Consider the following 12107-nt stretch of genomic DNA (forward strand, 5'->3'; position numbering starts at 1 on the left):
TCTATCTTCCTTAAATTTTCTCACAACTTCCTTACTAAAAGTCTTGATAGCAGATAGAGTGGACACTATACAATAACCTTTGGTCATGATCTGTTGCTGTACACAGTAAGAAGAGGAGATGTACTTGCAGCCTGGAGTGGCATTCGGCCACTGGTATCTGATCCCAACTCAAAGGATACCCAGTCTATCTCTCGCAGTCATGTTGTGACAGTAACTGAAAGCAGACTAGTGACTATTGCAGGTATTATTATTTGAAGCCGCAGTACTTTGCTTTTATTATTGGTTGAAGTCAATAAATGTAAGTTTTTCGAGCTAGTTTGTACTGACATTGTTGAACTGTACAGTATGTCTCTCTATTACTTTCTTCATTTTACATGTAGCTTCCCCTTACATTTATCTCACATGTGGCATATCTTCTGCATGTTTTTGAATGCACTGACTTTTTTCTTTTTATTCCTTTTTATTGGCAAAGAACATTTTATCTTATGGATTGTACAAAGAGAATGCACATAATTATGCAAAATAGATACAGAGATCTTTGTCTATGGAAACTGGCAGGGGTATTAATCAGAAATAAGGAAAAGTGGTTTGAAACATAATGTATGTTGGTAAGTACAGGAGAAGGAGCCATGATAGATGTCTAATGATTGTGCAAAAAGTGTTTTTAAAATGAGAAGGATACTGCCTGCCAATACCTGATGACCTTGCTTAGTGAGAAAAGTAGCAATCCTGCTGTGTGTGACAAAATGGCATTACAGCTGTACAAATGTATTTTATAGGTGGCAAATGGACCACTTATCGTAAAATGGCAGAAGACACTATCGATGCTGCTGTCAAAGCTTGTAACCTGGATTTTGCAGAACCATGCAAGACAGTTGGACTTCTACTAGAAGGATCCCATAAGTGGACTCCTACACTTTACATTACTTTGGTACAATACTATGGTCTGGGGTCTGAGGTAAGTGATGTCATATGTTTAATGGATTATCAACTTGGTTGGTTTTAAACAAAGGAGCCATTTCTGTTATTTTTGAAATGGACTATTCTCTTTATAATATATACCACTGAAGGGTAAAGTAAGCTTTTCTTAACTAGTTTAATTTGGAATTCATGAATAATTTTCTAATCCATCTATTTAGCTGTCTTATACATCTCTGATGGAGTCATAGAGCTGACCTCATTTGTTTTTGGCTAAGTTCTGAGTTGCTTTGAGTTTATCAGAGGCTTCTCTCTGCAAAGCTTAGTGAGTGTTCTCACTGTATCTTACCAAACTCGCCTCATTAATGACCTACCCCACTCCTGTGATGTCTCTCATCCGATTTTGGCCTCATCTTACCATGCGTCCTTCCCACAACAGTTCACCACTCAGTAGATATCCACTGAAACACTGAAACCCTTGTGCCAACACCATCTTTGAAAGGCCACAGTGCTCTTGGACAAGCATTGGCAATCTGAGGTTGTTCCTCACTAGCAGTGTAATCATACAGCAGCCACAAAGCCATGCTGCCCATGGCACACAGCCGGCATGGGTGACATTCCTTTGCGCATACAATGCTGTACCCTCACCCTTATCACTGTTTATCCACCAGGTCATCACTTTACCTGTCTATAGTTACATCCCATATGAACACCCTCTGAGTCACTGGTACTCTTCCTCAGTATCTTCTGTAAACCTGTAGTTTATCATTGTTCATAGAAATATAGAAAATAGGAACAGGAGTAGGCATTTGGCCCTTCAAATCTGCACTGCCATTCAGTATGATCATGGCTATTCATGCAATTCCAAACCCTGTTCCCACTTTCTAAGAATAGTATCTAACTCCTCCTTGAAAATATTCAATACTTTAGCCTCAATTTGGTGGAAAATTCCACAGTCTCGCCACTCTCTGGGTAAGAAATTTCTCCTCACGTCATCCTTAAATAATCTACCCCGTCTCCTTTAGACTGTGGTCCCAGCTCTGGATTCCACCGTCAGCAGGAACATCGTTCCTACACTTACTCTGTCTAGTCCTGTTTAAATTTTATAAGTTTCTATGAGATCCTCCCCTTATTCCTCTAAACTCGAGTGAATATAGAAATGGCTGATCCAGCCTCTCTTCATATGTCAGTCCTCCCATCTCAGGAATCAGTCTCGCAGACCTTTGTTTCACTCCTTCGATAGCCAGAACATCCTTTCGCTGATAAAGCAACCAAAATACACACAATACCCAGGCCCAGTACAATCGCAGCAAGACATCCTTGGTCCTGTGCTCGAAGGAGGGTTGGGGGGGACCATCATCTACAGGCAGACAATTGTACTATTACAAAAACAAATGTGAGCCTTTATTTGCAGGAAAGAAAAAGGAACTGAAATGAAGCCAGTAACTTTTGAACTTTGTCCCACAACTGCAACCAGATTTGGACATCATGACCGAAATAGTTAACAATCAATGATTGTATGCTGCTTACACTTTGGAAATGGGTGCCAGTGAGGTTTTCTCTGGCTTGTAGTCCCGGGACATCTGAATTCTGTCATGGATGACGGCAGCTTTTTTTCCACCCAAGGGTCCTCATCCTCGTCCTCCAAGACTGTTCCGCTTCCCCCAGATTCTCTGCATCCAGGACATTGTCTTGATGCCTCCTCCAATTGTGCAGAGCACAATCATTAGGATGATGTGGCACACTCTGTCCATACTATACTGGAAGCTTGTGCATCAGCATAATGTGTGCAATTATGAAAGCCAGCAAAGAAACACTATAGTTTTCAAACTCTTATTTTAAAAAAACACAATTAAATTGAACATTACATAAATTATATAAATTTACAGGTCCTTTAGAAAATTTGTACGCAGCCTAATCCATCTCCATGAAACATTGTTTCTTGTTGTATTTTATTGGAGCATAGTTTTTCATCTTTTTTGCCTCTTTTGTCATGTCCTCTACATTTAGCCTTGTGTATAGAAGAGCTACATGAAGCTGTGGGTGGATAGAAGAAAATTATATAAGCATGAATTTCCACTGTAATTGTCCAGTAAACAAAAAAAGTTTCAGTAAAATTACAGTACAACCTCAAAGCAGCAGCATATCTGTCCCCCCAATTAATTACACTCAAATTAGCCCCACACTACATATTCCTCATAAATGTCTGTAAAGAGTTCCTTAATGCCCATGGATATTTGATTGCAGCCTGAAATCTCCATTAGAATCTTTCTCACAACATACTCTCTTTTCTCTCTATCTCTTTCTTTCAAGTACATTCATTCTCTCCCTCAGACACACCGTGTTCCACTCACACATTTTCTCTCTCCCCTCACTTTCTCAGACACTTTTTCATACTAACTCTTTTCTCTTTTTTATACTCTTTGACCTTGTCTCACACTCTCATACACACATACTCTGTCTCTTACTCTCGAGTTCTTTCTCACCTTCACTCTCTTCCCCTGCCACACATTCTAACTTAGATTTTGACTTTCAATCTCACTCAATCTCATGCACAATTCCTCACACAATGTTTCACAAATTCCTGCACACAAAATCTCACATTGTTGCTGACATATTCCATATGCTCCCCCAATAAAGTGGACAGCATGTTGGTTACAAGTTTGCATGTTTGATACTTATCTAGAATCAGAACCTCAGTGAGGAGGAAGCACCAAAACCACGTAGTATGAAATAGAATGTTCCAGATTCCTGTGGTGTGAATATGAAAGAATTTTGCCAACAGACCACAGTTAATGCAAAGATACACTGTGCATTTTAACTATTTTTTAAAATAACGCTCTCGTTCCTTAGGTTGCTCAACACCTTTCTTCTACTTATGGGGACAAAGCTTTTCAGGTTGCTAGATTGGCTCAAGTTACTGGAAAGAGGTGGCCTGTAGTTGGCAAACGTTTGGTGGCTGAGTTCCCATATATTGAAGCAGAGGTATGAAATATTATTTTGCTAATGTTGGCATTGGTTAATGAATTGAATTGAAATAACCATTGATATCTGTACAGCAAATAAGACAGAGCTCTGATTTAAAGATGTGATTACCCAAGTGTGTAACATCTCAAGTAGTTTTGTCAATGAAGCAGTGGAGTTCTGAGCAGACCAGAAATTGGGGTCATTCATCAAGGATCTTCATTCCAAAACATCGAATAAAGGCCAGTGGAATTGATTGCTAGCAAAAGATATGCACACCCCCAGAGTGGTACATCAAGATCACTGACAGTGTAGCAGAATGTTTACCATTTATACCAGAACCGCACCCTAGCTTGGTTAGAGTTGGTGAAGAAAGGATCTTGCTGCCTGCATCATTTGCCAAATTAGAATGAAGTTGAGTTCACAGACTTCAAAGTCCAGGTTTTGGTGAAGTATAAACTCTGACTAAAACAATTGGAAAAATTGTTCACTATCTATGGTATGGTTGGGTCTGATGTAACACAATAGTTCGATTCTCGTGCAATCTCACATTGTAAGAAATTCGCGCAATGACCGCAACATTTAAAGTGATGGAGACAGAATCGCATTTTAGCCAATACAGGAAAGGAAAGTTTGCATTCTACAAGTCGCGTTCTATAATTCTTCAATCGCGTTAAAACCAATTCACGTTGTAGAAAGACATGTTATATCAGAATCGACTGTACCAAGAACAATTCAGAAACTGCTTTTCACCAGTGCAGGTGATTGTCATGACGTAGGATGGCATGAAGATAGATTTTCGTCATACTCATTGTGTAGGCCTTCAATCAGAGTGCCCACTCTACAATATGCCCAACAAAATCAGAACCTAACTGAAGGCTCCCCAAAATCTCAGGGAATAATTTATTGCCTTCTGCTTGGATTGCAGGCTCTGGTGCCCCCTAACATTATGAGGATGTACTTGCTGTCATCTACCTGCCTACCCTGCCCTGGCAGGTGAGACCTAGAGTAGTCCTCCCATTCTTACCTCATTTGGCTAAATAATGACCATTTCCTCCCCAGCTGCAATATTTAGGCCATTAGAAGGTGGTCACAGATTGAATGTGCCTGACAAGTTATTCTATTTGGGCCTTGGATGAGAAAGGGGAGGCAGCCCATCAATCCCAGTGGTGGAGTGGGACTTTCAGAACTGCCAACCAGTCAGATTGGCAGCAGCTGTCTGAGACAGGACTTCCTCTTCAGATAGAAACTGACAACCCACTTTCAACCAATTGATGCCACACACAGCCATAAGTGACATCATCTTTATTCCACCAAAGGTCTTCTTTGTCTTTTCTGATGGTGCCATGCCCTACATTCCTGGCCTTGCTCTGCTGTGTGTATCTGTACCTCTTTGGTTCTTCAGTTTTGTCTAATTGCTTTTACTGAAAAGCATTACATTTTACATTTTACATTTCTGACTGAAAATTTAACATTTAACAGAAACTAATTCAGCCCCTTCAGTGGTGATCTGTGGAGGGAATCCAACCAAAAGGATAGATAAAGGGAACTAGTAACTGTGGTGTAATTAGGATTTCCAAAAGACAGTTGACAAAATGCTGTAGAAAAAAGTAACACAGAAGATGAGGACTCATAAAGCAAAGGGTGAAATATTAGCACAGGTAGAGGATTGGTTAATGAACAGGAAGCAGAAAGTGTGGATAGATAGAGTATTTTCAAACAACAGGCTTTTCCACTGGAGTTCAGCAAACATTACGACTGGAACCTTACCCTTCCCCCTGCCACTTCCCTAACCCACAGTATAAGGTCAGAATGGCAGGTGGAGCTGTGGAAAAAAATTTTAATGTCTCTGGAATCGAAAACTAAATGCCATGCCTTCTGTGTAGGTGAAATATGCTGTGAAAGAGTATGCATGTACAGCTATTGATATCCTCGCTCGCCGTACTCGTCTTGCATTTGTGAATGTGCAGGCTGCTGAAGAGGCCCTTCCACGCATTGTAGAAATAATGGCTGGAGAATTGAACTGGAGTGAGAAGCGGATGCAGGTAACTTACTTTATGTTTCATTTTGTAAATTCTGTGTTAGTAGATGACTGCAGTCAATTTCAGATGACATCCATAGGTTTCCTTTGCATTGTTCCTTCATTATTTACTGCAAGCTGAATATAATAACTGTATCCACACAGACCAAATATCTGCCCTTCTTAATATTTGCTGCAAAGAAGCCCCTGTTTTATTGAATGAATTATGGATTTGGAAATAAATGAGAGAGCATATATCAATACACTTTTAATAATAGTCTTATTCAAAGTAGGTCTAAATCCATTGAATCAAAGGAACCGAGTGGGGATTTCACTACTGGGATGCAACAATTAGGAATGGACTGACTAGGTTTTTTTCATTGAAATTGACCTGCCTTCTATGGAAATAATGGTTCTATGATCTACAGTAGAAGTTTGTTTAATGGACTTATTCTTGAATTATCCTGTTGATGCAGGACTTTTTTTATAGAAAAACAAACTAAAGAAATACAGATATCTTGGTGAATTAATATTCATTTGCAGTTCTATTCTCTCACATAATATCACTCAAACAGTGCTTGTTCAAGACCTGTCTGTAGGACTTAAAGAAAACTTCCTTGCTTTTACTATTGTTAACTACTCATTAAATTGCACCAAGGATTTTAAACAATACTTAAATTAGATAGTATAGATTTGATTTTGTTTGAACTTTTCATTATGTAAAGTGATAAATATGACTTCTTTTCATTATTTAAGTCCTATTTATGATTATACAGTTTATTCCTAATGCTCTGAACATAGTTGTCATTGCAAATACTTAGGATGAATTGGCGGCTGTTCAAGACTTTCTGTACCATGAAATGGGTTACAAGGCTCGATTTGACCAACTGAAAAACACAGAAGTAACCCTGTCACCTTCAGAAGTGGATAAGTAAAAGATATTTTCTTTACAATTTCCTTTTTCTCCTCCACATCCTCCCCATTCTGCTATTTCAGAGTTTTTGTTTATGTGTTGACTTCTTCAAGTTGGTGTCCTTGCTTTTCCAGGTACACAAAGAGGTTTCAGAAATTTGATGAGGATCAGAAGGGTTTTATCACAATGCTTGATGTTCAACGTGTATTAGAGGTAAAATAATTCTTTACTGCCACTGTTGTAATTAAAAGTTAGTCTTGCTGTTTTTTCAAGTAGAATTATTTACAGAAACTATGAAAGCAGTGCATATTTCACCACTTATTTCAGCACATTTTTAACTGTTCCATTTAATTAAGTAATGAAAAATTATGTGTAACTTCAATCTGTTACAACAGACCTCTCACAATAAATTTTTAATCTCAGTGGAAGCTCTTATCACTGCGTGGCAGAAAAGCACATGGAACAATGAGACAAAACCTTTATATTTGCTGCAAAGTATGAGTTGGTAACAATAATGCAATTTAAAATATCAAACTATTTGATTTTTGTTTGTCTTTCATGTAGAGTGTTGGTTATCGGGTGCATGAACAGACTCTCTATGAAATCTTACACGAAGTTGACATAAATAAGAATGGGCAGGTAGAACTAATTGAATTCTTGCAGGTTGGTATCTATCTTTCCCATAAACTTTAAAGGTAATGATGATATAATTTGGAAATCATTTAAATTGCTTAGATTATTCACTAACATTTCTCCTTTGAATAAAGAAGACGATTCGGTTTTTTTGGCATTAATTTAGTTTGTGTGGAAGATAAAATTGATGTTCTTGATCTGCTTATTTAACTTTGTCCTCGAGCGTTTGAGTTTATTTTTCCTCTGAAAGTAGAGTTTATTTTTGTAGATCTTGTCCTGGATAGGTATTTCAAATATCTGCATATCTGCCAGGTCTTTCCTTTATGGTGACAGTGATGAATGCAGAACATAAGATAAATTATTGCAAGGGATTTTGATCAATGTCAGGTCTTTCTTCGCTGTGTCAATTTAAACAAACAAGATCAAGGCAAAGGAAATGGTAATTGTCCTTCTTGAGATGAGTTGCAGATAACTGCATTATGGTAGAACACTGCAGATATTTTACCTTTTGCATCCAGTATGATTTTTTAAATTTATGTTTATTTGAAAATAATGATAGTAAGTATCTCAAATGTGTAAATAAACTGTTTTAATTTATTTCTTCTGCCAGGCAGTTATACAGATTGTAGAATGTAATAGTTAAACTGTAGTTTCAATAAATAGAAATTGATGTGCATAGGAGTGTGATGATGATGTCCATGTGTTAGAATCAGAGGAATGTTAATGTTCAAGATAAACACCAGGTATTAATTATTTCTCCAATTCAAACACTAATTTTAATATTCAAAAAAATGAGACATACACACTAAGAGTTTAGAAACAGAATATTTAACTTTGTATCTCCTCATTGTTGATGAGATTTAATGGTTGGTGTTTTGATTCACTGATAACAACATGAGTATCCTTCTGCAATGGAAATTGTTCGTGCTATGATTATAGTTGTTTAATAGATACTACTAAATCATACAAGATCCACATTCAGAACAGAAAGTGGAATTTAATCAGGATCTGAGCGATGAGCAGAATTTGTGGCAGAATTGACTGAGAAGTCCACTTCTGGAGAATATCACACCATCATTTATCCTTTTGATATGTGGCACAGTCAGTTTCCCGCTGGGTAGCAATGAGTTGCCACTTAAAGGGAATTATCATTTGTTAAAGGCCTTGTTAACAGCCCAACTTTCCTCAGTAATATTCAGTTTTCTGTCTTACCAAACTTGCCAAACAAGCTGATGTTAAGAAAACTTGACGTGGAAGTCAGAGCGAGTACCTGGCGGATTCAGCTTCACCCGAAGGATTTCCGTGTAGCATCTGACCAAAATGCATCTCAGGGCAAGATCCAATGGAACCAACAGCATACAATCCTCATCCCCGACATTGTCACCTGGCATTTGCCAGTCCCTCATGACCAGCATGGCATCTCTCCAACTCACTTGCAGGCTGCTCAGGAAACAGACCTATATTATAGGGTGCACCAGCATTTAACATTGAAAGGCTGCAACAGGACACTTTGTGCCCAGGGACGGGCACCCAGCTCCTGGGATTAGACCATGCAAAATCTCAGGAATGCTCAATTGCTCTCTTAGTACTCACTCACTTCGCAGCTACCTTTGTGTTTGCAGCATTCCTTCATTGCCTTGCTGTGCATGTTAGCACGTTGGCATTTCAGCCAGAGCCAGAGACTATCAGTACTACTGTATTGATATGCTCTTTAGTTCACACACACAGAGTCATCATTGTCATCATTGTCAGTTGGAATTGGTGAGGTGGGGAAGTGGTGAAGGAACATTTTGGTGAACACATCAGGATGTCAATCTAACAAGTGCAGTGTGTGGGCTGCCTGTGGGGCAGTTAAAGTAGGTTGCGGGTTTGGGGAGGGGAGATCGTTCATCTATTTAGTGGATGTCAGAACATTGAAAGAGGTTCATGATGCTCTGCAGGTCCCAGGACACAATGATAAAACCATGCCAGATGCTCATGCAGGACCTGAGGGCTGCAGGAGTGGGAGGGCATCCTCTTCCAACAACCGCTGTCAAGCGAGAGATGGGAGATCTGTGTGGGATCTGTTTCTTGTGCCCCTATAAATACATCAGGTCAGTGACCAATGTCAACTGTGCAAGATCACACTGGTTTATTTGATCCCCCACAATGTTTTCAGTGCTGCCGCCTGGACAGTAACATTCGGCGTCCCTCAGGTGCAGAGTGTGAGCAACTGCACACACATGGCACTGAGAGGGCTGGCTCACAATGCTGCGGAATTCATCAACAGGAAGGGGTTCAATTTTGTTATTGTTCAGGGAATCTGATCACTGCTACTATTTCCTGGAGGTGTGTGCCTGCTACCCTGCAGCTACTAAAACTACGACATCCTGGAGCTCTCCCGCCTACCTGATGCATTTGAGGTCCCGGTGCCTTACAAAGTTTGAAACTGGAGAACAAGGGCTACCCACTGCAACCAAGACTGATAACACCATTGCACAACCCCCTGACTGATACAGTGCCACATGTGCCAGGGCCACAGGGGACCAGAGTATTGGGCTGTTGAAGATGTGGTTCCACTGCTTGGACCAGTCTAGAGGGGGGCCCTGCAATGTAGTCCAGACAGAGTGCACCAAACTATAATGGTGTGCTATGCTCGATGTGACAGATGCTGACAAACTGGGGAAACGGGAGCAATCTTCCAAGAAAGAGGAGAAGGACATTGGCTCAGCTGCGTGAGTAAAATTCAGAGAAATCCTCATTGACACCATTTTGAATAGGTAAGAACTGGATGCAGCATACTGTCATGGACTGTAAAATATTCGTTGCTCATGATGCCAGAATATGGTTTGTGTTGTCGGGGTGAACTTCAATATCTTTTGGCTTTTTGTTTGTGTTTACTTTTGCTGGAAGCAAAAGCTCATATTTGGAATTATCCAATTGCTTCACTGTTTGTGATGTTCCCCTACTGCACAATGACAAGCTGCAGGTCTCCACTGGGGCACTGGAGACATAAACATCGACTGAGAGGGTGATTGTACAGGATATAGCTTTCCACAGCTCTAGTGTGTGGCTTGGTAGTCAAATAGTGACCAGGGTGAGAGGGTGAGGGTTTATGTGTGAGGGAGTGTCAGCCATGATGCCTACATATTATGTTCAACATAATTTAGTGTCTGCTGTGCCATGACATTGGCAGTGAGAGCAGTGGTGGATTGCCAGCGCTTGTCTGGAAGTACAGCAGCCTTTCAAACATGGCATGGGCTCAAGGGATGCCAGTTTTTTAGCAGATATCTGCTGCATAATGAGTTTTTTTCTGGAAACAATGTGTGGTAAGGATGGGGCTAGAATCAGATGTGACAGATGCCATAGGAATAGGATAGGTTGTTAATGAAATGATTTTGGGAAGATACAGCAAGAAAAATTGCTAGGCAGAACTTCCCCCTAAAAAACACAACGTAACTTGGACTTAACCAAAAAAAGTAAAAGACTTGGTCCAAGGAAACTGCATTACCAGTTTGAATATATGAATTAGCTGTGAGGAGCAGTTGTGTGAGCAGTGAGAAAATATTAATTTAAAACCATGCCTAACAATGCAAAAAGACAACTGTGAATGTATATATTTACACATAGATACATCTTCTTTTCATGAGATTCTATGCTTTTACCTAAGGGGAAAATGTCTTGTTTTAGTTGCTTCTCTAATACTGAATACTTGACAGTGCTAGGAGAACAAAAGGTGTTTTGTCTGGTAAGATTTCAAGTCAAAATGATTGATATTATAGTCAATCCAATATTCGTCAAGATTGTTTTTCTTTTGGAAGTGAGGACTTGTTTGGTAGGGCAGCAGGTGTTAAGAGAGAACTTCTGTCTAAAAAAACTCTCAAAACAACCAAGTTCAGGAATAGTTTCTAAGAAATCTGTATGGTTGCTCCAGAAATCATGACAACTCCCTAAAAATAAAACCCCATTGGCATTGTTTGTTTGAATTCAAAACTTTGTACAACGGTGGAAAAAAATGGGGATAATGTAGGAATATTGTCAGCAGTGTGTAGGAGTTAGAGATAGAGTGAATGTAAGGCATTTGCGAAGCATAAACACTTATAAACTATAACTACATACAGAAACATGATGGAGTAGGTATCAATCCATGTGATCATAGGTTACAATATCATAGCTACTTATGCACATGCTCAGTAGCTATTGTCAGAGTATTACTTGTTAATCTTTTGCTCTACATCTTTCCGCAAGTTCGCTCTTCCCACAAATTGTTAACCTCGAGTTATTTTCAGCTTCCATCTAATTCCTACACTCGACTCCTCCCATTTCTTTCACACACAAGAATCAATCTCCACTAGTCTTCTTGCTGTTCTGGAGGACATGGCTGTAGTTCTCCCTGATCATCTATTCAGAAGGTTAAACAGTGGTTTCACTGGAATAGCAACTTCGCACAACAGCTGTATGCTGTGCAGTGACACTTAGGATGACCTCAAGCAAGGATAATAAAGACCAATCAAGAAAAATTGGTTCTAGAGACAAATCTGCAATACTCGAACTGTCTCAATCTCTTGAAGAGAAAGACAACAGAGCAAAATGCTCATTCATATAAGAGACAACAAGGTGTAGAGCTGGATGAACACAGCAGGCCAAGCAGCATCATAGGAGCAGGAAGGCTGACGTTTC

At 39.5% G+C, this 12107-nt stretch overlaps 1 protein-coding gene across 4 annotated transcripts in view; it reads left to right on the top strand.

Moving 5' to 3' along the window:
• The window catches only part of gpd2 (glycerol-3-phosphate dehydrogenase 2 (mitochondrial)), a 147677-nt gene that overhangs the window by 128911 nt on the left and 6659 nt on the right, over window positions 1–12107 (top strand). For 3 of the 4 annotated variants that reach the window (XM_048599035.1, XM_048599037.1, XM_048599038.1), the window contains exons 11-17: window positions 107–241; window positions 780–958; window positions 3772–3903; window positions 5769–5927; window positions 6724–6833; window positions 6950–7028; window positions 7380–7478. In XM_048599035.1, the coding sequence (XP_048454992.1) occupies window positions 107–241; window positions 780–958; window positions 3772–3903; window positions 5769–5927; window positions 6724–6833; window positions 6950–7028; window positions 7380–7478 (893 nt within the window). Of the gene's footprint in view, window positions 1–106; window positions 242–779; window positions 959–3771; window positions 3904–5768; window positions 5928–6723; window positions 7029–7379; window positions 7479–12107 lie in introns of those variants that run through there. The other variant, XR_007262466.1, reaches the window with a different exon arrangement.

The sequence above is a fragment of the Rhincodon typus genome, chromosome 7 (genome assembly GCF_021869965.1).
Source record: "Rhincodon typus isolate 14 chromosome 7, sRhiTyp1.1, whole genome shotgun sequence".
In the NCBI taxonomy this organism is placed as follows: Eukaryota; Metazoa; Chordata; class Chondrichthyes; order Orectolobiformes; family Rhincodontidae; genus Rhincodon; species Rhincodon typus.